The sequence below is a fragment of the Oncorhynchus nerka genome, linkage group LG19 (genome assembly GCF_034236695.1).
Source record: "Oncorhynchus nerka isolate Pitt River linkage group LG19, Oner_Uvic_2.0, whole genome shotgun sequence".
NCBI lineage: Eukaryota > Metazoa > Chordata > Actinopteri > Salmoniformes > Salmonidae > Oncorhynchus > Oncorhynchus nerka.
This window is the reverse complement of record NC_088414.1, coordinates 4438764-4465186: the sequence shown is the minus strand read 5'-3', so window position 1 is coordinate 4465186 and position 26423 is coordinate 4438764. Positions and strand designations below refer to the sequence as shown.

Below are 26423 nucleotides of genomic sequence, written 5' to 3'. Positions count from 1 at the left end.
AGGCAGACAGACTGCACGTAAGGCAGACTGCACGTAAGGCAGACTGCACGTAAGACAGACTGCACGTAAGGCAGACTGCACGTAAGGCAGACTGCACGTAAGACAGACTGCACGTAAGGCAGACTGCACGTAAGACAGACTGCACGTAAGGCAGACTGCACGTAAGACAGACTGCACGTAAGACAGACTGCACGTAAGGCAGACTGCACGTAAGGCAGACTGCACGTAAGACACAGTCATTGTGTCATTTCAAATCCAAAGTGCTGAAGTACAAAACAACCAAAACTATTTCACTGATTTGGAGCTCACTGCATTTCAATGGGCACAACGCTCAAATAGTTAGCCATGTCTATTGTACACAACACATTTATAACTCTGTTAGATATTTGATTTCACTAAATGTGCCGAACGAGACAGTTATAATGAACTAGATGGATGCATCATGGTGTTCGTTATTGTTGTGAAATTGAACAGCTGATTTTTCCCGAAACGTTCTCTTTCTATGGCTCTGCAGACTGGCAGTTCAGGAGGTTGTCGGATAGCAGCATTGAAATATAAAAGCAGCCAATAGCAACTGACCCTGATCCTCGTCTTACGTTAGATGGCGCAACTCCATCTGCATTGAAGGACTAGTGTTGCGTTTGAGGGGTGCCGCCTGTCGGAAGACAATGGGATGGTCCTGTATGGGGTGTGGTGAGGTGCAGTACTCCTAAGGTCATGACACATCTCCATGTCTTGTAGTGAAACAAACGTGCAAGGTGCAGACAGGAGCAGAAAGCACTATGTGAGACTAGTACATAAAGTGGCTGACGGGAGATAAAACAGTAACAGTTTAGTTACACAGTGTGGAACATACGCACACACACACACGCACACACACACACACACACACATATATACATACTCGCTCACGCGCACACACTCATACACAAACTATCCTTTCGCAATGAAGCTGACAGATTAAACACAGTAAATATCAAACAAGCTTCTAAGGCTGCTCATGCACACACACACACACACACACACACACACACACACACACACACACACACACACACACACCCTTAGCATACAGAGAAACAAAGAATCAACTGGACACAAGGGACAAACTAAAAAATCTTTGACAAAAGGCAGATTTAAAGATGTGCATCTCATTTCAACTGTGTCAACTTCAGAATATGCCAATAACAACTATAACACACAGATAAGCAAGTGGTGATGGTCCCTACAACCAGAGTCCCAGATTGTCCAGCGCACTATAGGTCCCAGAGGGAGCTCTGCCCATCTTGTGGTTGCATGCTCCTGGATGGAAGTTTCCCTTAAGTACAAATATACGATCAGCAAACCCTCCCCCAATCCTAACCTTAACCACTAGTGCTGAAAATACACAACTGAACCAAGATCGGCGTCTAGGGGCATTGGCACCCTGCTCCTGGTTGGGTCAACACTGTTAAGTGGCTTTCAGTACCCTTTTCTATGTACTCAAAATGCTCGCCAACAATCTTTAAGAAATGGGATAACTAAAAGCAATATGTTGAGTTGTGATGTCACTGAAGGGTTATATCTAGTAGTAGAACATGGTAAAGAGGAGGAGAGGCCATTTTAAAGTATTAGGATCCCCCACCACTGCTAGGGGATCCATTGTGATGTCACTGAAGGGTTATCAGTAGGCTTCATAGTGCTTTCATCTGTCCAGTAGTAGAACATGGTAAAGAGGAGGGGAGGCCATTTTAAAGTATTAGGATCCCCCACCACTGCTAGGGGATCCATTGTGATGTCACTGAAGCCAGTGCACTTTGTGATGCAACAGAAAAAGGAGAAGCGAGTCTATATGGCTCCATCTCAAATTACACCCTATTTAAATGACACCCCATACAGGGAACTACTATTTACCAGAGCCACACATATACTGCATAGGGCCGGGACGATACTGGCAAAAATGAAAACACAAAACAGACCCAACTCTTTGGTCCTTTAAAACCAATCTGTGTGTAAAATATTGTGCGCTATAGCTTGGAAAATAAAAACATTTCACTCTGGATAACGTAAGTTAAATCCGCTTTGTGTTTTGTTTCCTTGCCACAATATTAACGAGTATTGAAATACTGGTGTCATCCCGGCCCTAATAGTACATTTGTGTATACTATATAGGGAATATAGATGTCAATCGAGATGAAACCATGTGCAATGTCCAAACACAGCAACGGTTCTGCATTTCCTGTGAGGTCACAAAGGCACCTGAACCTCCATCATGGGATGTCAGAGTGAAGTTCCTGCACTTCCTGTGAGGTCATAGTGGTTTCAGGGAGATCCCTCAGTCAAAAGAGAGCTCCGGTTTCAATTGTAAACAGGGCACACAGTGAGGACAGCTATGACCCGGAAGCATAGAGAAAGGGGTGTGGACAGACATCCCCTAATGGCTCCTCCTCCCCGGCCCCCTACCAAGTCCAGCAAACACTAAATAAAACGTGTCTTTGTGCACCACCGGTGTGGGAGACTGGGGTGTGGAAAAGGAGGAAAAATACCATCCCCTAACACTGGAATTACACATGCATCAGCAGACGACAACTTTTCTCTCAACACGCCTCCCTCTCGCTAACCTGGAGTCTGTGCTGCTCTACTCACCACTAGTAGTCCATCATTATGTACAAAGAATAAAAATAGAAAAAAAGGTCCAATGCAGAGATCAACTCCTCCTGTTGGTTCTCCATGCAGACTCCACAGACAGCGCCCCCCTGTGGTTTTGCCAGGCCCTACCACACTGTGCAGCGGTGACCAGAGTTCATCGGGGAGCCAGCGGGGCACTGGAAGTGCTCTGCAAAGGCTGGCGAGTTGGAGAGGGTGCCGATGACGCGGTACTTTGGGGGGCTGTGGAGGTCTGTCATGAGTCCCTGGTGGGCATGCTCTGGGGTTCGCACGGAACACCACACCTGAGAGAAGAGAGGGTCCCCCGATAAGTCAAACCGTATCAGACCGTAGCTAGTGTTCTCCTCTCAGGACTTCCAACTGTTGTGTGTAATTCATTCACTTGGACTCAGTTTGGTTGACACTTCTCTCAAACAGTAGTTGTAATAGTCCACTCCTTACTACCACCCCAGAACACCATCACCCCCACTTCTCTCAAACAGTAGTTGTAATAGTCCACTCCTTACTACCACCCCAGAACACATTCACCCCTGTGTCTTATTCCATGAAGCAGGGCCAGAAATTCATCCTGAGCAGGACCTGACTAGGAAAAACTTTTACAACCTATGTGGTCAGGCAAAATCCTTGCAAGTACATTATATATATATATATGTATATACATTTACATTTACATTTAAGTCATTTAGCAGACGCTCTTATCCATATACATGCATACACGTATGTGGACACGCCTTCAAATTAACGGATTAGACTATTTCAGCCACACCTATTGCTGACAGGTGTATAAAATCGAGCACACCGCCATGCAATCTCCATAGACAAACATTGGCAGTAGAATGGCCTTGCTGAAGAGCTCAGTGACTGTCATTAGGATGCCACCTTTCCAACAAGTCAGTTTGTGAAATTTCTACCCTGCTAGAGCTGCCCCGGTCAACTGTACGTGCTGTTATTGTGACGTGGAAACGTCTAGGAGGAACAACGGCTCAGCCGTGAAGAGGTAGGCCACACAAGCTCACAGAATGGGACCGCCGAGTGCTGAAGTGGGTACAAGCAGTCTGTCTTTACCACAGAGTTCACAACCGTCTCTGGATCAATGTCAGCACAAGAATTGTTCGTCTGGCGCTTCATGAAAAATGGGTTTCAGTGGACGAGCAGCCACACAAGTTTAAGATCACCATGCGCAATGCCAAGCGTTGGCTGGAGTGGTGTAAAGCTCGCTGCCAGTGGACTATGGAGCAGTGGACTATGGAGCACCATCTGGCAATTTGACGGACAAATCTGGGTTTGGTAGATGCCAAGAGAACTCTACATACCTGAATGCATAGTGCCAACTGTAAAGTTTGGTGGAGGAATAATAATGGCCTGGGACTGTTTTTCATGGTTCTGGCTCGGCCCCTTAGTTCCAGTGAAGAGAAATCTTAATGCTACAGCAGCCAATGACATTCTAGACGATTCTGTGCTTCCAACTTTGTGGCAACAGTTTGGGGAAGATCCTGTTTCAGCATGACAACGCTCCCATGCAAAGCGAGGTCCATACAGAAATGGTTTGTCGAGATCAGTGTGGAAGAACTTGACTGGCCTGCTCAACCCCTTCAAACACCATTGATATGAATTGGAGCACCTACTGCAAGCAAAGCCTAATCGCCCAACATCAGTGGCCGACCTCACTAATGCTCGTGGCTGAATAGAAGCAAGTCCCCGCAGCAGTGTTCCAACATCTAGTGGAAAGCCTTCCCAGAAGAGTGGAGGCTGTTATAGCAGCAGTGTTCCGACATCTAGTGGAAAGCCTTCCCAGAAGAGTGGAGGCTGTTATAGCAGCAGTGTTCCGACATCTAGTGAAAAGCCGTCCCAGAAGAGTGGAGGCTGTTATAGCAGCAATGTTCCAACATCTAGTGGAAAGCCGTCCCAGAAGAGTGGAGGCTGTTATAGCAGCAATGTTCCAACATCTAGTGAAAAGCCGTCCCAGAAGAGTGGAGGCTGTTATAGCAGCAGTGTTCCAACATCTAGTGAAAAGCCGTCCCAGAAGAGTGGAGGCTGTTATAGCAGCAAAGGGGGGTCCAACGCCATATTAATGCCCATGATTTTGGAATGAGATGTTCGACGAACAGGTGTCCACATATTTTTGGTTGTGTAGTGTATTTGACTTGAACTCTAACAGGATGCGTGTAATGCATTCTGTTGAAAGTCCCATGACCCACCTGGGCGAATCCCACAAAGAACAGTTGGTCATTGGTCAGGTTGACCACCGGCAGCCTCTTCTCCTCGCCGTTCTCCTGCACCCATGACTGGTACGCCTGAACAGAACAGAAAACACCATTACCTCACTGCTGCTACATCATTCTATTTTTACAACTTAATTGAGGAAAATAAGAACAATCCGAAATACATTTTTGATACTGTCGCAAAGCTAACTAAAAAGCAGCATTCCCCAAGGGAGGATGGCTTTCACTTCAGCAGTAATAAATTCATGAACTTCGTTGAGGAAAGGATCATGATCATTAGAAAGCAAATTACGGACTCCTCTTTAAATCTGCGTATTCCTCCAAAGCTCAGTTGTCCTGAGCCTGCACAACTCTGCCAGGACCTAGGATCAAGAGAGACGCTCAAGTGTTTTAGTACTACATCTCTTGACACAATGATGAAAATAATCATGCCCTCTAAACCTTCAAGCTGCATACTGGACCCTATTCCAACTAAACTACTGAAAGAGCTGCTTCCTGTGCTCGGCCCTCCTATGTTGAACATAATAAACGGCTCTCTATCCACCGGATGTGTACCAAACTCACTAAAAGTGGCAGTAATAAAGCCTCTCTTGAAATAGCCAAACATTGACCCAGAAAATATAAAAAACTAAAAATCGGCCTATATCGAATCTTCCATTTCTCTCAAAAATTTTAGAAAAAGCTGTTGTGCAGCAACTCACTGCCTTCCTGAAGACAAACAATGGATACGAAATGCTTCAGTCTGGTTTTAGACCCCATCATAGCACTGAGACTGCACTTGTGAAGATGGTAAATTACCTTTAAATGGTGTCAGACCAAGGCTCTGCATCTGTCCTCGTGCTCCTAGATCTTAGTGCTGCGTTTGATACCATCGATCACCACATTCTTTTGGAGAGATTGGAAACCCAAATTGGTCTACACGGACAAGTTCTGGCCTGGTTTAGATCTTATCTGTCGGAAAGATATCAGTTTGTCTCTGTGAATGGTTTGTCTTCTGACAAATCAACTGCTAATTTCGGTGGTCCTCAAGGTTCCGTTTTAGGACCACTATTGTTTTCACTATATATTTTACCTCTTGGGGATGTCATTTGAAAACATAATGTTAACTTTCACTGCTATGCGGATGACACACAGCTGTACATTTCAATGAAACATGGTGAAGCCCCAAAATTGCCCTCGCTAGAAGCCTGTGTTTCAGACATAACGAAGTATATGGCTGCAAACGTTCTACTTTTAAACTCGGACAAAACAGAGATGCTTGTTCTAGGTCCCAAGAAACAAAGAGATCTTCTGTTGAATCTGACAATTAATCTTGATGGTTGAACAGTCGTCTCAAATAAAACTGTGAAGGACCTCGGCGTTACTCTGGACCCTGATCTCTCTTTTGAAGAACATATCAAGACTGTTTCAAGGACAGCTTTTTTCCATCTACGTAACATTGCAAAAATCAGAAACTTTCTGTCCAAAAATGATGCAGAAAAATTTATCCACATCTAGGTTAGACTACTGCAATGCTCTACTTTCCGGCTACCCGGATAAAGCACTAAATAAACTTCAGTTAGTGCTAAATACGACTGCTAGAATCCTGACTAGAACCAAACAATTTGATCATATTACTCCAGTGCTAGTCTCCCTACTGTCAAGGCAAGGGATGATTTCAAGGTTTTACTGCTAACCTACAAAGCATTACATGGGCTTCCTCCTACCTATCTCTCTGATTTGGTCCTGCCGTACATACCTACACGTACGCTATGGTCACAAGACGCAAGCCTCCTAATTGTCCCTAGAATTTCTAAGCAAACAGCTGGAGGCAGGGCTTTCTCCTATAGAGCTCAATTTTTATGGAATGGTCTGCCTACCCATGTGAGAGAATCTTTAAGTCTTTACTGAAGACTCATCTCTTCAGTAGGTCATATGATTCAGTGTAGACTGGCCCAGGAGTGTGAAGGTAAACAGAAAGGCTCTGGAGCAACGAACCACCCTTGCTGTCTCTGCCTGGCCGGTTCCCCTCTTTCCACTGGGATTCTCTGCCTCTAACCCTATTATGGGGGGCTGAGTCACTGGCTTACTGGTGCTCTTCCATGCTATCCCTAGGAGGGGTGCGTCACTTGAGTGGGTTGAGTCATGGACGTGATCTTCCTGTCTGGGTTTGGCGCCCCCCCACGGGTTGTGCCGTGGCGGAGATCTTTGTGGGCTATACTTGTCCTTGTCTCAGGATGGTAAGTTGGTGGTTGAAGATATCCCTCTAGTGGTGTGGGGGCTGTGCTTTGGTAAAGTGGGTGGGGTTATATCCTGCCCGTTTGGCCCTGTCCGGGGGTATCATCGGATGGGGCCACAGTGTCTCCTGACCCCTCCTGTCTCAGACTCCAGTATTTATGCTGCAGCAGCTTATGTGCCGGGGGGCTAGGGTCAGTCAGTTATATCTGGAGTACTTCTCCTGTCTTATCCGGTGTCCTGTGTGAATTTAAGTATGCTCTCTCTAATTCTCTCTCTTTCTTTCTCTCTCTCTTTCGGAGGACATGAGCCCTACGACCATGCCTCAGGACTACCTGGCATCATGACTCCTTGCTGTCCCCAGTCCACCTGGTTGTGCTGCTGCTCCAGTTTCAACTGTTTTGCCTGCGGCTATGGAATCCTGACCTGTTCACCGGACGTGCTACCTGTCCCAGACCTGCTGTTTTCAACTCTCTAGAGACAGCAGGAGCAGTAGAGATACTCTCAATGATCGGCTGTGAAAAGCCAACTGACATTTACTCCTGAGGGGCTGTAATGTGTTATCACCCTCGACAACTACTGTGATTATTATTATTTGACCATGCTGGTCATCTATGAACTTGGTCATGTTCTGTTATGATCTCCACCCGGCACAGCCAGAAGAGGACTGGCCACCCCTCATAGCCTGGTTCCTCTCTAGGTTTCTTAGTAGGTTCTGGCCTTTCTAGGGAGTTTTTCCTAGCCACCGTGCTTCTACACCTGCATTGCTTGCTGTTTGGGGTTTTAGGCTGGGTTTCGGTACAGCACTTTTAGATATCAGCTGATGTAAGAAGGGCTATATAAATACATTTGATACTATAGAAACATTAACTACCACTCGTCTGGCCCTGAGGTGAAGTATAGTAATAGTATAATAAGAGTCCTGTGTGGTAACATATAAGTAACATGTTACATAGCAGTAACTATGTAATTGCTTTAGAATTACATAGCAATGGATTTGGGCAATAACCACTCAAGCCCATCACTGTCCATTACTACAGTTCAGATTCACTACAGTGATTACGGAGTTACTAGACAGACATGTGAGCAACTAAATGTAATGCGTTATCAAGTAGGGAGACCCACTCACATTATAGGCTGCCTTTAGGCCGCCGTTGTCAGCCATGTTCTCTTCCAGCGTCTGCGTGCCATTTATATGCGTCCCATTGATGGTAAACCCATTGTACTGCTCTACCATGCATTCCGTGCGATTGTTAAATGCGTCCACAGAGGAATTTTGCCACCATGGCCGAAGGTTCCCATCTTTGTCGTATTCCCTGCCTGATTAAGGAATACAAATGTATATATTTTTTAAAAGCACACCTGGTGATCACGTACAGTATATATGTATACACGCCTGGTGATCACGTACAGTATATATGTATACATGCCTGGTGATCACGTACAGTATATATGTATACATGCCTGGTGATCACGTACAGTATATATGTATACACGCCTGGTGATCACGTACAGTATATATGTATACATGCCTGGTGATCACGTACAGTATATATGTATACATGCCTGGTGATCACGTACAGTATATATGTATACATGCCTGGTGATCACGTACAGTATATGTGTACATGCCTGGTGATCACGTACAGTATATATGTATACATGCCTGGTGATCATGTATGCCGGTGTGTGTTGGTCAGTGGGTGTGTTTATGAGTTCTGTGAAGTGTAAGTTAAAAGGTGGGACACTAACCCTGGACACCAAAGGCATGAGTGAGTTCGTGTCCCATCACCACTCCGATCCCCCCGAAGTTCAGTGCTCTGCAGAGAATTCACATGAGGTCAGAAATGCAAGCACACATGCACACACTCATATGCACACACACTTACATGCACACACACTCACATGCACACACACTCACATGCACACACACTCACATGCACACACACTCACATGCACACACACTCACATGCACACGCTCACATGCACACACTCACATGCACACACTCACATGCACACACTCATATGCACACACTCACTTGGGGTGATGCTGGGCGTAAAAGGGTGCCTGAAGGATTCCAGCTGGGAAGACAATGCCATTCTTGTTGGGCATGTAGTAGGCGTTGACTGTGAGAGGGGTCATACTCCATCTAGGGGGCGGAGACTAGTGTAAGAGAGCAGACCAGTTGAGGCTCTTGAGAGGACAGCTCATAGTCATTTCTGGAATGGAATGTATGGAATGTATGGAATGTATGGAATGGAATGTATGGAATGGAATATATGGAATGTATGGAATGGAATATATGGAATGTATGGAATGGAATATATGGAATGTATGGAATGGAATATATGGAATGTATGGAATGGAATGTATGGAATGGAATATATGGAATGTATGGAATGGAATATATGGAATGTATGGAATGGAATATATGGAATGTATGGAATGTATGGAATGGAATGTATGGAATGGAATATATGGAATGTATGGAATGGAATATATGGAATGTATGGAATGGAATATATGGAATGTATGGAATGGAATATATGGAATGTATGGAATGTATGGAATGTATGGAATGGAATGTATGGAATGGAATGTATGGAGTGATATAGTATGTGTTTGTTTTTTATAGCGAATAGAGTGCTATTTGGATTTGCTCCATGAGAATATCAAACAATATATATATATTTAATGTAATCCGATTACAAATACTTTTGATAAACTGGATGATTACTTTTTAAATTACTTTTGCATTTAGAACGGATGTTAGCGAGAGAAAAAAATACATCAGGACACCTTTCAGTTCTCTCGAGGAAAGTTTAGTTTTTTATGGTAGTAAAGTACATGTCGGATAAAAAATGACTGGCCTGGTGGGGGAAAAAAGACAAGGTGGGATCTTTATGTAAAATGAAGTACTCAAATTTCAGTGGAAAAGCTTTTATGCGCAAATATTGATATAATAACCATCATATCGAAGTAACTCCTCCCACTACAACTTATTAGGATTAAAGTAGCAATATGTACCTTTTTGGGCAATTTGACCAAATTCACATAGAAATGGGAGTTTTAGATCTATCATTCTACTTGAAAGCAAGTCTAAAATGAGGTAGATCTGTTCTTAGGGGGCCATTTCTATGCTTCCCATTCTTACATTTGGTTTTTGTGTCTTTTACTTGATGTTTTGTACACCAGCGTCAAAACAGCTGAAACAACAATATAATTGGTTATAGAAAATATATTTCAACGTGGTTTAGATGGTACAATGATTCTCTACACTATACTAGCTTATCTAGCCACAGACTGAAACTAGGCGAACAATTAAGAGTTTTAGAAACCAGGAAATGGCGGAGCGATTCCTGCATAGCGCACCTTTAAATGATGAACTTCACAGGGTGGTGAATGTTCAAGATGAGCTTGATGCACCTTTCCAATAAATATCGATGGTCTTATTCTGGGGACATTATAATCTATGCTTGCCTGCCTTTTTTCCATAATAATAATCAGAGCTATTGGCTACAGTGCACGTGCCAATCCCAGAGTGTGCACACTCGCTATATAACGCAAAAAATGTTTGTTAGAAAACCCTTCAGTAGAGTTAAAAATGCGAGTGTGTATGGTATATGGGAATTTAACTGCAAATGTTATTTCATGTGCCCTACGTCATCTCGCACAGCCTTTTACCTGCAACAAGTCAATTTGATGGAAACATCTCTGGTGGGAAAATGTGCATGTTGTTTTTAGAATATTCACATGAAAATCTGTCTAATTGGATGGAAACCTAGCTACTGACATTCAATTCAGTATTGAATTCCACCTTAGCAGGTCTGACCACAAGTCAGAGACCATTATGACACACCAAATGCGTTTGATGGATCCTATTTGTCTTCTTCTAATGAAGCTTCAAGGGTAAAGTAATCCAATAGTAACTGAAAGTAACAATACTGATGACTTCTAATGAAACTTCAAGGGGAAAGTAATCCAAAAGTAACTGATTACAATTAGACAGGTAACTAGTAACTAACGGATTACATTTAGAAAGGAACCTACCCAATCGTGGTTAAGGTCAAGAATCAAGTTCATTTACAGTACAAATATGCACTGAGGTATAATGACGGTGGTGGTGATGATGTGTGTAGCTGATGAAGACTCACTGGTCACTGTTTGGTGGCTTGCGGAGATGATCGGCCATCACCCTGGCGGAGAAGTTGTAGAAGTTGAGTGTGTTCTGGAAAAAGTTGTCTTCTGAGACGTCATACTGTGGACAGAGATGGAAAGACAGACAAAGAGAGAGAGAGAGAAATAATTACTCACTGATCTACGGGGCCCTTGTAACTTGACCTTCAACTCGTCAATCATGACAACTGAACGAAAAGGCACCCGCTCACCCCGTCGTAAACATCATCCAGTTCTTTGGGGTCCAGGATAAAGTCAGGGAATCCAATCATGTTGTAGATGGTGTCCGCCTAAAGATCAGGGGGACAAAGTGGAGAAGAGAGAGGGCAAGATGGAGGAATGGGGCCGGAAAACCTCCATTAACTGGAGATCTAAACAGATCAGGGGGACAAAGTGGAGAAGAGAGAGGGCAAGATGGAGGAATGGGGCCGGAAAACCTCCATTATCTGGAGATCTAAACAAAGAGGGCTATCTATTCAAACTACTGTATTATAACCTGTAACCCTATAATACTCCCTCCCTGTCCTCCTACACACACGCAGAAACGCAGACACACATGATACCCTGTGGCAACCATGCAACCATGCATAGCCTATCCAGTATCCATCCCTCCCTGTCCTCTTACACACACGCAGAAACGCACACACACGATACCCTGTGGCAACCATGCAACCATGCATAGCCTATCCAGTATCCATCCCTCCCTGTCCTCTTACACACACACGCAGAAACGCAGACACACATGATACCCTGTGGCAACCATGCAACCATGCAACCATGCATAGCCTATCCAGTATCCATCCCTCCCTGACCTTGTCTTTGGCTGCCGTCCGCGTCTGTTTGTCCATCCACTTGATGTGATCCAGAGCATCTTTGAACGCAGTGCGGATCTCATTGATCATCCCCTCTACCTGATAGTGGGGTGAGAGACACACATTAAATGTAAGAAGGAAGAAAGATGGAATAGATCATTCTTCTACAAATAGACTCTGATATGTAATGAAATACCCACGGCAATCCGAACCAGCCCATCCCTCAAACATAAGGAAGTTTTAATAGAAATATGTAACCACTAAAATATGAATATATGAACAATTGTGAGGGACAGTCTATAACCCCCTTGCCAGTCCTCACACTGTGCCTCTCCGCTTCCATGTCTCCCTCTTCTACTTGTCCCTCTTCTCTACCCAATAACAATCTCTCCTTTTAATAGTCCACTTTTTCTCTTCTTTATCACTCTATATTTATCACTCCTCTCCTCTACAGGACAGGGAACGATTACTAAATTAGTATTTCATTCATTGTAAACATTTATAAGAAATTAGCATAAGCGATCAGCATTATTAATGTTACAATTCATAAGCATTTATAGGCATTCATAAACATTGATAAGAATTTAAAATAGCTTATTATAATAAAGTGCTAGCAAATAGGGTTATTTTATGATGGCTGTGTTTACAGTGAGACCCCATGACATTTCACTACACACGGTAACCACTAGGAGGCAGTCATACATCGTTCATCTGTTTTTTTTTTTTAAACACCACAGGCTTGAATAGACATAAATGCAGTCGTACGCCTATCAAACTCACAATCTTTTTGCTGTGTTTATCAAACGTCGCTTTTACAAAGAGCGCTCCCAGGGCGAAGCCGAGCGTGTCGTCTGTGTTCCCAATGCAGGTCTGCCATCGAGGTGTGCGGGGCTGAGCGAACACACGCAGAGACAGTCAGACAAGTCTCACACCAGCTGTTTACTCTATCATTTTGGTTGTGAAAAGTGTGTGTACTGCAAGTTTGTGGAGGTAACACACATTGATTGCTAGGAGCCCAAAAAGTCTCACATACAAATTGCAAGTGCTGGTCTCCCGGACACAGATCAAGCCTTGTCCAGTACAAAAAAGCAGCTCAACAGAGGATCTCCATTGAAATAGCTCTTTAGTCCTCGACTAGGCTTAATATGTGTCCGGGAAACCAGACCTAACCAGGTATTTCACAAAGCAGGGTTAATCAATGACATAAGTAAGAATATGGTTGCGTCCCAAATGACACCATATTCCCTAGTGCACTACTTTTAACCAGGCTCTAAGGGCCCTAGTCTAGGGTAGTGCACTACTTTTAACCAGGCTCTAAGGGCCCTAGTCTAGAGTAGTGCACTACTTTTAACCAGGCTCTAAGGGCCCTAGTCTAGGGTAGTGCACTACTTTTAACCAGGCTCTAAGGGCCCTAGTCTAGGGTAGTGCACTACATAGGGCTGAGGGTGCTATTTAGGATTCAGCCTAAAAAAACACACCTTCTTGGTTCCATACAGGCGCTCTAGCAGCTTGTCCTGGGCGTTCTCAAAGCGCTGGTCCAGACTGGACGCTCCCTTCTGCACCAGGTTCCAGATCATGTAGTTGTTGAGCAGGCTGAGAGACAGAAGAGACGGGGAGAGATGAGGAGGAAGAGGAAACAGGAGGACAATCCAATGACTTATTTTCCCACAGTGCAAAACAGGTTTGCAAGGATGTTATTATGACGTTTTTCCATTACATTATGGTCAGATTGTATATTGGTTGTACTGTGCCTTCAGAAAGTATCACAACCTTAAAAATTTGGTTTTTAAAAAAATGGGATTAAAATAGATTTGTCATGTTTGGTCAACAATCTACACAAAATAGTCTGTTGAAGTGGAAGAAAAGATCTAACATTTAATAAAAATGTATTAAAAATAAAACAATACCTTGTTAGATTCACCCCCCCTGAGAAAGAACATGTAGAAACACCTGTGCCAGTGATTACAGCTGTGAGTCTTTCTGGGTTAGTCTCGAAGAGTGATTACAGCTGTGAGTCTTTCTGGGTAAGTCTCTAAGAGTGATTACAGCTGTGAGTCTTTCTGGGTAAGTCTCTAAGAGTGATTACAGCTGTGAGTCTTTCTGGGTAAGTCTTTCAGCTGTGAGTCTTTCTGGGTAAGTCTCTAAGAGTGATTACAGCTGTGAGTCTTTCTGGGTAAGTCTCTAAGAGTGATTACAGCTGTGAGTCTTTCTGGGTAAGTCTCTAAGAGTGATTACAGCTGAGTCTTTCTGGGCTGAGTGATTACAGCTGTTTCTTTCTGGGTAAGTCTCGAAGAGTGATTACAGCTGTGAGTCTTTCTGGGTAAGTCTCTAAGAGTGATTACAGCTGTGAGTCTTTCTGGGTAAGTCTCTAAGAGTGATTACAGCTGTGAGTCTTTCTGGGTAAGTCTCTAAGAGTGATTACAGCTGTGAGTCTTTCTGGGTTAGTCTCTAAGAGTGATTACAGCTGTGAGTCTTTCTGAAGTTACATTACAGCTGTGAGTCTTTCTGGGTAAGTCTCTAAGAGTGATTACAGCTGTGAGTCTTTCTGGGTAAGTCTCTAAGAGTGATTACAGCTGTGAGTCTTTCTGCTGGAGTTTTCTGGGTTAGTCTCTAAGAGTGATTACAGCTGTCTTTCTGAGTCTTTCTGGGCTGTGAGTCTTTCTGGGTTAGTCTCTAAGAGCGATTACAGCTGTGAGTCTTTCTGGGTTAGTCTCTAAGAGTGATTACAGCTGTGAGTCTTTCTGGGTTAGTCTCTAAGAGCGATTACAGCTGTGAGTCTTTCTGGGTTAGTCTCTAAGAGCGATTACAGCTGTGAGTCTTTCTGGGTAAGTCTCTAAGAGTGATTACAGCTGTGAGTCTTTCTGGGTTAGTCTCTAAGAGCGATTACAGCTGTGAGTCTTTCTGGGTTAGTCTCTAAGAGCGATTACAGCTGTGAGTCTTTTTGGGTTAGTCTCTCTTTCCACACCTGGACCTCTTGGCAGAGATTTTCAAATAGATTTAAGTAAAAACTGTAACTCGGCAAACATCCAATGTCTCCTTGGTAAGCAACTCCAATTTAGATGAACACTGGAGCTCTGTCAGAGTGACCATCAGCTTATTGGTCACCTCCTTGACCAAGGCTCTTGCCCCCCCGATTGCTCAGTTTGGCCAGGGGGGCCAGCTCTAGGAAGAGTCTTGGTGGTTCCCAACCTCTTCCATTTAAGAATGAAGGAGGCCACTGTGTTCTTGGGGACCTTCGATGCTGCAGAAATGTTTTGGTATCCTTCCCCAGATCTGTGCCTCGACACAATTCTGTCTCAGAGCTCTACAGACAATCCCTTCAATCTCATGGCTTGGTTTTTTTTTCCCCACTGTCAACTGTGGGACCTTATATAGACAGGCGTGTGCCTTTCCAAATCATGTCCAATCAATTGAATTTACCACAGGAGGACTCCAATCAAGTTGTTGAAACATGTCAAGGATGATCAATGGAAGGACGCACCTGAGCTCAATTTCAAGTCTTCTAGGAAAGGGTCTGAATACTTATGTCATTAAGGTGCATTGTGTGTCGATGTGATGAGAATAATTTTTTTTGAATCACTTTTAGAACAAAATGTGGAAAAAGTCAACAGGTCTGAATACTTTCTGAATGCCCTGTATAGGCTACAGTAACTAAATAAACTCGCCAGTGGCACTGACTCACCCAATTATGAAACCTAGCATACTCAGGGGTGGCAAATGCTCTAGTGACAATGGCCTATCCGAAGATAAGTTACTTTTAAAAACAGTGCCGTTTGTTCTGAATCGCTGAAAACTCAATTATTATTATTTTAGCTTCTACAGACAGATTAGTCATCTCTTTTCAGCAGCAGGCATTTGCTTTCCCCCAAAACATTTTTGCATTTTGAAATTTGCCAAAGACAAACTGACAGCCGACCAACCATATAAATACAAAACAATAGATGGCAGTTCCCATTCAAGTCACCGGCAGCCATTGATAGTGTACCCATGAGTTCATTGGTCAAATTGCCAGGGTTCGAAGTTCCAAAATTCTTCTATGGATTATATGTCTATGGCCACAAGGCAACAAGCTGTTTGGCCTGCATGCTGCCCAAATCGTGGCCTTCCACAGCTATTGATCCTCTGCGGATAAAGTATGCTCGCTGCTGTAGTATTTTGAATTATTTTATTTCTATGTCTGTTAAAACAAAAGTTAAATCATTTAAATATATCTTTATATTTTTGGAAAAAAATATTTTTACTTATCAGGGGGTGCTGCAGCACCTTCAGTATCCCTATTTCCTGCAGCTATGGAAGGCCCTGTAGTACTTCATAACCACGTGACCCGTTACGGCACCTTTGGCTGTAGGGGGATAAGGATGACTAGGTTGGCCCCGTCCAGGTCCTTACCTGTAGTACTTCATAACCATGTGACCTGTTACGGCACCTTTGGCTGTAGGGGGATAAGGACTAGGTTGGCTCCCGTCCAGGTCCTTACCTGTAGTACTTCATAACCATGTGACCTGTTACGGCACCTTTGGCTGTAGGGGGATAAGGACTAGGTTGGCTCCTGTCCAGGTCCTTACCTGTAGTACTTCATAACCATGTGACCTGTTACGGCACCTTTGGCTGTAGGGGGATAAGGACTAGGTTGGCTCCTGTCCAGGTCCTTACCTGTAGTACTTCATAACCATGTGACCTGTTACGGCACCTTTGGCTGTAGGGGGATAAGGACGACTAGGTTGGCTCCCGTCCAGGTCCTTACCTGCGATCAGTCTTGGCTGTAGGGGGATAAGGACGACTAGGTTGGCTCCTGTCCAGGTCCTTACCTGTAGTACTTCATAACCATGTGACTTTACGGCACCTTTGGCTGGGGGGATAAGGACGACTAGGTTGGCTCCCGTCCAGGTCCTTACCTGTAGTCTTGGCTGTATAACCATGTGACTCCCGTCCAGGTCCTTACCTGCGATCAGTCTTGGCTGTAGGGGGATAAGGACGACTAGGTTGGCTCCCGTCCAGGTCCTTACCTGTAGTACTTCATAACCATGTGACCTGTTACGGCACCTTTGGCTGTAGGGGGATAAGGACTAGGTTGGCTCCTGTCCAGGTCCTTACCTGTAGTACTTCATAACCATGTGACCTGTTACGGCACCTTTGGCTGTAGGGGGATAAGGACGACTAGGTTGGCTCCTGTCCAGGTCCTTACCTGTAGTACTTCATAACCATGTGACCTGTTACGGCACCTTTGGCTGTAGGGGGATAAGGACGACTAGGTTGGCTCCTGTCCAGGTCCTTACCTGCGATCAGTCTTGGCTGTAGGGGGATAAGGACGACTAGGTTGGCTCCCGTCCAGGTCCTTACCTGTAGTACTTCATAACCATGTGACCTGTCTTTGGCTGTAGGGGGATAAGGACTAGGTTGGCTCCCGTCCAGGTCCTTACCTGTAGTACTTCATAACCATGTGACCTGTTACGGCACCTTTGGCTGTAGGGGGATAAGGACGACTAGGTTGGCTCCTGTCCAGGTCCTTACCTGCGATCAGTCTTGGCTGTAGGGGGATAAGGACGACTAGGTTGGCTCCCGTCCAGGTCCTTACCTGCGATCAGTCTTGGCTGTAGGGGGATAAGGACGACTAGGTTGGCTCCCGTCCAGGTCCTTACCTGCGATCAGTCTTGGCTGTAGGGGGATAAGGATGACTAGGTTGGCTCCCGTCCAGGTCCTTACCTGTAGTACTTCATAACCATGTGACCTGTTACGGCACCTTTGGCTGTAGGGGGATAAGGAGGACTAGGTTGGCTCCTGTCCAGGTCCTTACCTGTAGTACTTCATAACCATGTGACCTGTTACGGCACCTTTGGCTGTAGGGGGATAAGGACGACTAGGTTGGCTCCTGTCCAGGTCCTTACCTGATCAGTCTTGGCTGTAGGGGATAAGGATGGCTGGCTCCTGTCCAGGTCCTTACCTGTAGTACTTCATAACCATGTGACCTGTTACGGCACCTTTGGCTGTAGGGGGATAAGGACGACTAGGTTGGCTCCTGTCCAGGTCCTTACCTGCGATCAGTCTTGGCTGTAGGGGATAGGATAAGGACGACTAGGTTGGCTCCCGTCCAGGTCCTTACCTGCGATCAGTCTTGGCTGTAGGGGATAAGGACGACTAGGTTGGCTCCCAGGTCCAGGTCCTTACCTGCGATCAGTCTTGGCTGTAGGGGGATAAGGATGACTAGGTTGGCTCCTGTCCAGGTCCTTACCTGTAGTACTTCATAACCATGTGACCTGTTACGGCACCTTTGGCTGTAGGGGGATAAGGATGACTAGGTTGGCTCCTGTCCAGGTCCTTACCTGTAGTACTTCATAACCATGTGACCTGTTACGGCACCTTTGGCTGTAGGGGGATAAGGACGACTAGGTTGGCTCCTGTCCAGGTCCTTACCTGCGATCAGTCTTGGCTGTAGGGGGATAAGGATGACTAGGTTGGCTCCTGTCCAGGTCCTTACCTGTAGTACTTCATAACCATGTGACCTGTTACGGCACCTTTGGCTGTAGGGGGATAAGGACGACTAGGTTGGCTCCTGTCCAGGTCCTTACCTGCGATCAGTCTTGGCTGTAGGGGGATAAGGATGACTAGGTTGGCTCCCGTCCAGGTCCTTACCTGCGATCAGTCTTGGCTGTAGGGGATAAGGACTCCTTAGGATCAGTCTTGGCTGTAGGGGATCCTGTCCAGGTCCTTACCTGCGATCAGTCTTGGCTGTAGGGGGATAAGGACGACTAGGTTGGCTCCCGTCCAGGTCCTTACCTGCGATCAGTCTTGGCTGTAGGGGGATAAGGACGACTAGGTTGGCTCCCGTCCAGGTCCTTACCTGTAGTACTTCATAACCATGTGACCTGTTACGGCACCTTTGGCTGTAGGGGGATAAGGACGACTAGGTTGGCTCCTGTCCAGGTCCTTACCTGTAGTACTTCATCAGTCTTGGCTGTAGGGGGATAAGGATGACTAGGTTGGCTCCTGTCCAGGTCCTTACCTGTAGTACTTCATAACCATGTGACCTGTTACGGCACCTTTGGCTGTAGGGGGATAAGGTCCTTACCTGCGATCAGTCTTGGCTGTAGGGGGATAAGGACTAGGTTGGCTCCTGTCCAGGTCCTTACCTGCGATCAGTCTTGGCTGTAGGGGGATAAGGACGACTAGGTTGGCTCCCGTCCAGGTCCTTACCTGCGATCAGTCTTGGCTGTAGGGGGATAAGGACGACTAGGTTGGCTCCCGTCCAGGTCCTTACCTGCGATCAGTCTTGGCTGTAGGGGGATAAGGACGACTAGGTTGGCTCCTGTCCAGGTCCTTACCTGTAGTACTTCATAACCATGTGACCTGTTACTGCACCTTTGGCTGTAGGGGGATAAGGATGACTAGGTTGGCTCCCGTCCAGGTCCTTTACCTGTAGTACTTCATAACCATGTGACCTGTTACGGCACCTTTGGCTGTAGGGGGATAAGGACGACTAGGTTGGCTCCTGTCCAGGTCCTTTACCTGTAGTACTTCATAACCATGTGACCTGTTACGGCACCTTTGGCTGTAGGGGGATAAGGACGACTAGGTTGGCTCCCGTCCAGGTCCTTTACCTGTATTACTTCATAACCATGTGACCTGTGACCCTTTGGCTGTAGTTAAGGACGACTAGGTTGGCTCCCGCAGGTCCTTTGGCTGTCAGGGGGGGGGATAAGGACGACTAGGTTGGCTCCTGTCCAGGTCCTTACCTGTATTATCATAACCATGTGACCTGTTACGGCACCTTTGGCTGTAGGGGGATAAGGACGACTAGGTTGGCTCCCGTCCAGGTCCTTACCTGTGATCAGTCTTGGCTGTAGGGGGATAACCACGGCTGACCAGTCCTACGGCACCTCTTGGCTGTAGGGGGATAAGGACTAGGTTGGCTCCCGTCCAGGTCCTTACCTGCGATCAGTCTTGGCTGTAGGGGGATAAGGACGACTAGGTTGGCTCCCGTCCAGGTCCTTACCTGTAGTACTTCATAACCAACGTGACCTGTTACGGCACCTTTGGCTGTAGGGGGATAAGGACGACTAGGTTGGCTCCCGTCCAGGTCCTTACCTGTGATCAGTCTTGGCTGTAGGGGGATAAGGACGACTAGGCTGGCTCCCGTCCAGGTCCTTACCTGCGATCAGTCTTGGCTGTAGGGGGATAAGGACGACTAGGTTGGCTCCCGTCCAGGTCCTTACCTGCGATCAGTCTTGTTGATGAGGTCAGACACCTGCTGCAGGAACTCCTTGACATAGAGCACCACGGGCTCCGTGTCATTCAGGTCCAGAGGGGACAGGACCAAGGACAGGTAGTCCAGCCAGTCCACCGCCGGAGCCAGCAGCTGATGGCGAGAGAGCTTAAAGGTCAGAGGTCACTTTTGTGAAAAGGAAAGTTCACCACAAAAACTACATTTTCAGACATGTTCAGAATCCAAAAGTGGCCTCACGTCGAGTCTGTGTCCCACATAGCTTCATGATTTCACACACAAAATTGTGTAAATCGATCCAATTCATGAGGCACATTTTTGGAGCCACACAACAGGTAGCAGACAGAACTAGAATGGACATTAACCTTAAGGTCAGCCATTTTGGTAAGGCAGTTGGTCAATCATGGTTTGCCAGTGCTGTGTTAAGATAGTTTAAAACAATGAATTTGAATATTATCTGCACTGTATGTTTCTTAGCTAGCAAGCCAGGCAGTTTTAGAGAAATTATTCCATTAATTTATCAAATTAACTACCAATATTCCAGTCAAACGATGCAGTCAATCCATACATTTATGGCATGTTTACATATTATTTTAGAGGCTATTTATACAGCAAATTGGTATACAAGATGCATAAACTATTTATAATTATATGACCAGTGGAGACCTGTCATTCAGGGAAGGTGGGGCTGCCCCACATTTTTGCAAAGAATTTAATAAAAATAAAAAACTTGGGGGGGCTTAGCCTGTTTTGCATTAACACGTGTCACATATCAGTTTGCAAAAAAATAAGGGAGTTAATAAAGCTGCATACAAACACAGCCTCTTTTTGTTTCTTTGAGTAAGTCAGCTCCAGAATGCAGGTGGTTCAGCCTAGCTCAGTGCTTTCTGTGGTGGGGGGCAAGCCAGCAGAAAATACAGAGCATTGCGCCGTGATTGGCTCAGTGTTCTGTCACTCATGGGGACAGTACGTCACCACCAAGGCTAAAGGTAGAGCTCGAAAATTCAAGCCACTTGGGTGCTGCCATAGAGTTACATTAGAAGTGCCCATCCAAGAAGGCTCAAGGTCATTGGCCACAAATACAATTATGTAAAATCATGTTATATCTACAGTATCTTTGATTGGACTGATACTTTCAAAATCTTAGCTGGCAGTCATCATCGACAATCTACTGGCAAATCCTTTTTAATCCTTGTCATATGAAGAGAAATAATTAAGAGAAATTACACCTAAACGTATCAGTGCTCAACGGCCATTGGACATAAACATTACACAACAAGTTGGAAATCGCAAATTCAACAATGAGTGGTTTGGAAGGAATCAGTGGCTAACTGCAAGCATTGAAAAGCAATCAGACTGCTATTCAGTGGAGTCGCTGTGTGGTCCCAAGTCTAAGGGTCTCTTTTCCTAGTTTAAAATGATAAACATTCAACATTGGCCATGCTGTCAATGAAGCATGATCTGTGCCACGCTCATAACAACTTAACTTGCAACTGCGAAAACTTTAGTGAGTTCAAAACTACTGAGAACATGGGGGGGGAAACGAGGTATGCCTGGGAAAATACGTTTGAACTTTCCTCCAACTCGAAATTGTAAATCTGGAACTCGGGTTCCCAGTTGTCTTGAAAGCACTATCAATCCAGAGAATGGCAGACTTTGATAACAGTTTCATGACTAAATTTGCCCACGAAGGACCGCCGTGCCACTTTCCTGTTCAAGTGAGCACAGCACAACAAGGTGAGTTCAAAAATGTATTGTATGCTACTGCATACATTATGTAATATGCCAGGAAGATATGTATAGTAGCCAATGTGCCTCACCTTAAAATGGTCTATTTCACCTATTGTTCTGACTTGGTGGTGCACATGTAGCCTATAACCCGTTTTGAGAAATGTAATCATCTAATTTTGTAAAGAGCTTTCATTGTCTGCTTATATGACCCCTTTATTCATCCTACCGTTCTGACTTGGTGTACAGGGAGAATCCTGTAAGAACAGCCCATGTTCTGAATTCTGTCGCCGTACATTTCAAAAGTGCTGAACTAATAGTTATATTGACTACTTACGTCCTAGCTCGCTCGTTGTCTTTAATCGAAATTACAGATTGCCTCTTATCCGCTTGTTGTCCCCTTATGCCGTAGTTTGTACATAGAAACCACATTTGTTTAAGCAAGTCAGCCATATCAGCCATGTTTTTTGTAAAGGAGGTAAATGAGTCTGAATGAAATGTTTGACTGACACACAAGGCTCCGCTGATAGCCAGGTGTAGGGGGTGTTGGGACTCAGCTGTTGGGACAGCTTTATGTAGGCACTAACAGTTTGTGGGCACTGTGTCACCGTTATAGTGTAATTCATGTATTGTTAAGTGTTGTGTAGTGGCTTTGCTGGCATGCATCCCACATTTATTAATTTTTTTGGCCCACCAAGAATTACATTCTAAAATCGGCACTGTATATGACAATGTTTTAGGTTGATATTCATTTTATTAAACATATCACATGCCTTACTTTTATTTTCCATGACAATGTTTTAGGTTGATATTCATTTTATTAAACATATCACATGAGCCACATCAGTTGACATAATTTGAATGAGCATTCTACATTACCATGGAAATGATTGCATCACGATACCAGGCAGCCATTGGGGAGTGTACCAGTCAAATTGCCAGGGTTAAAGGTTTCATGCCTCAAATTGAGAAATATCAATTTTGTCGATTTGGGACACAATCACTTGAGCATTTGTCTTTCCAATGTGTGTATGTGACTATGTTCTGGGTGGATCTTAGCCTGGACTTGGGTAAATGATTTGGTAAGGACATCCATCTGCAAGCTTGTGGTATTCTTTTTGTTTTTGATAGTCCAAGATTCTCCATTAACGAAAAGTATGTGATGAATTTAATTAAATTATTGTTAAATATCACTTCGACCTAACTATTTTTTATTTTTTAAAAAACCACCCTATTCAATATTTGTAAAGGTAGATTTAAATAACCAGTTTGCGCAATTGAATACTATGCTCTGTAAGAATAAGATGGTAATGAAATCAATCGATATGCAGATGTATTTTAAATGTTTGAAAACTATGCATTTCTGTTTCATGTTTAATTTTAAGGATGTATAGAGTATGGATGTATTGGTATGTCCAACAAAGCTGTTGCCAGAGAATGTAATGTTCATTTCTCTACCATAAGCAGAGTCCAATGTAATTTTAGAGAATTTTCTAGTACGTCCAAATGGCCTCACAGACCACGTGACCACAGACCACGTGTAACCACACCAGCCCAGGACCTCCACATCAGGCTTAAAAATCACCTGCGGGGGGATCATTAGAGACCAGCCACCCGGACAGCTGATGACACTGTGGGTTTACACAGCTGAAGAATTTCTGCAAAAACTGTCAGAAACAGTCTCAGGGAAGCTCATCTGCGTGCTCGTCCTCTTGACCCGATTGTAGTTTGGCATCATAACAGACTTCAGTGGGCGAATGCTCACCTTCTATGGCCACTGGCACAGTGGAGAAGTGTGCTCTTCACAGATGAATCCCGGTTTCAACTGTACCGGGCAGATGGCATCGTGTGGGCGAGCGGTTTGCGGATGTCAACGTTGTGAACAGAGTGCCCCATGGTGGTGGTGGGGTTATGGTATGGGCAGGCATAAGCTACAGACAACAAACACAATTTTATTAGATGGCCATTTGAATGCACAGAGATACCGGGATGAGATCCTGAGGCCCATTATCGTGCCATTCATCCACCACCATCACCTCATGTTTCAGCATGATAATGCACAGCACCACAAAATGACACTGTGTTGTGCGTGAGGGCGAGCATACGTGCGTCTATCTCTGTGCACTACTGCATAGGCTACATTATACCTAAATGTAGGCCTACAACAAAATGTGGGAAAAAGTCAAGGGGTGTGAATACTTTCTGAAGGCACTACATTACTTCATTCCAAGTCATCATCTCATCACTATAGAGCTGCTGCCTATGCTGACTGACAAAATCACTATTTTAGTAGTTCTTCAGAGAATAAGGCATACTTTTATGAAATCTGAATGCCAACTTTCAGTCGCAAGGATCTGTACACAATTCCTGGAAGACGAAAATGTCGCAGTTCCTCCATGGCCTGCATACTCACCAGACATGTCACCCATTGAGCACGTTTGGAATGCTCGAGATGTGTCGCGCTGCATGGGGAAAATGGTGGTCACATCAGATACTGACTAGTGTTCTGATCCACGCCCCTACCTTTTTCTTAAGGTGTATGTGAAATGCATAGATTAGGACCAAATGAATTGACTGATTTCCTTATACGAACTGTAAGTCAGTAACATCTTTGAAATTGTTGCATGTTGCGTTTATACTTTTGTTCAGTGTATATTTCAACAAAGTATTGTTGCAGGAGTGCTAATCTTATCAGTTTCTAACAAACGATTTTCAGAACATTCTGAGATGGAAGAGGATTGACACCTAGTGCTTTTTGAGGTGGAACAACACATAAGATTGTCAGTGACACAATCTACCCATTAGCACCCATTTTAATGATTCAACCCATCCTACAAATGCTGACTTTCAATTCCTGACTCTCAAACGGCCTGTCCATTCGTTCTTTCTGTTGACAAAAGATCCTCCTTTTCCTCCTACCCTTCACCATCTCTGTTGTTGTGTCTTTGCTATGCCAGATTAAGTGATATGACATGCTATTTTATAAAATCATTTCTCTGTAATTAATATTACCTGATTAACTAATCATGTAAATGTAATTAACTAGAAAGTCAGGGCAGCACGGAAGAATGTTTATAGATCTGTTGTCTTCCGAATAAACTCTTAAAGACCTGTTAATATCTTTTATATCAATAGCAGTCAATTATTTATCGTCACCTTATTCAGTCTTATCTGAACGTTGTAAAATTCTTGGTTATCTTCACGAACCCTGGCTAACAAGTTGAATCGGCAATAGAAAATGTGTTTTAATTATTTATTTACTAAATAATCAGAGAATTATATATACACAGGATGGATCATACATTGATTACTAATTATGTCATACAAGAAAATGTCCTTGGCGGACGGAAGCGATATGACGGCTGGTTACACAAAGAAAGGGGGTTGGGTTTGAATGAAAGCGCGGGAAGACTGAGGAACAAAGAGAGGCAAAATCCATCGGACCTTATGAAGCTATGCTATCGTAAATACAGAATCGTATGAATTCTAAATAACCGCCCATTTGGAAAAGGAAAATGCAATAAATATTTACTCTGAGCTGTGCTTCGATAGATTGGTCGTAGATGGAAGGCAGGGTTGCCCAGCAGAGATCTCTCTTGTCCTTTGAAGAATATGTCTTGTGGTAGAAAGTATATGTTGTAGTACCGTCGTCGTGTGGTAGAACGGATACGTTGTAGTACCCTGTCTTTCTGAAGAGATTGTCCGTCCTTTCCTAGCCCACGTTTACAGCTGCTTCTGTGTTTGCTGCTGCTAGCTCGACATCTAGGATGTATCACTTCTTTAGTGAATAAGAGTTCAAAGTTCATACCAAGTTGCCATTACTATAAGCTCATGCTATATTCTAGCTGGTATAGTTGAAATTCATCCTTCCAGCGTGTCGATCGTCACCTCCACATTGAAATTCGCCCTTCTAAACGTATGGACATCAGTCCTCCCGTCACCGGGAACACAATGCTAATTAGGTTGTAGTCATTCAACCAGTCGCAACCAGAGCTCACGCCGAGGTTGGCTTAGTTCTGTAGTTGATATTAGCCCTTTTAAACATATGGTCAAAAGTCCTCACGTCATCGGAAACACAGGTTGACTTTCGTCAATGGGCTTTTGTAGTGGAGAGAAGGGCGTGTTTCATAGTTCACAACCAATGTCTGTTCACTTGGGCGGGGACACTGAGTGAGCAGAGTTTACTTTATGAAAACAATTCTCTCATTTAGAAGCTAAAATTACATTTCATCTTTTCACAAATAGTTTCATATTTAAACATTTAAATTGCACAACAATGTCCATGTGAATCTGATAACTAGAATGTGTAGACTTTCCAAGATACAGTTTATGTCATCCTATCATCAGTAATAATGTCTCAGACCACAACTGATCTGACATATTCTTTAAGTACCAACAGATATTTT

General features: G+C 44.4%; 1 protein-coding gene across 1 annotated transcript in view; it reads right to left on the bottom strand.

The window, feature by feature from the left end:
- Positions 1 to 1124: 1124 nt before the first annotated feature.
- Positions 1125 to 26423, bottom strand: part of LOC115147135 (endothelin-converting enzyme 2-like) — a 62357-nt gene continuing 37058 nt past the window's right edge. Inside the window, exons 8-18 of the mRNA XM_029689170.2 lie at positions 20282 to 20424; positions 13550 to 13664; positions 12852 to 12962; positions 12072 to 12170; positions 11472 to 11549; positions 11238 to 11341; positions 9122 to 9232; positions 8835 to 8902; positions 8212 to 8402; positions 4845 to 4940; positions 1125 to 2930 (exon numbers count right to left, since the gene is read on the bottom strand). Of these exons, the coding sequence (XP_029545030.2) occupies positions 2754 to 2930; positions 4845 to 4940; positions 8212 to 8402; positions 8835 to 8902; positions 9122 to 9232; positions 11238 to 11341; positions 11472 to 11549; positions 12072 to 12170; positions 12852 to 12962; positions 13550 to 13664; positions 20282 to 20424 (1293 nt within the window). The 3' untranslated portion in view covers positions 1125 to 2753. The remainder of the gene's footprint in view (positions 2931 to 4844; positions 4941 to 8211; positions 8403 to 8834; positions 8903 to 9121; positions 9233 to 11237; positions 11342 to 11471; positions 11550 to 12071; positions 12171 to 12851; positions 12963 to 13549; positions 13665 to 20281; positions 20425 to 26423) is intronic.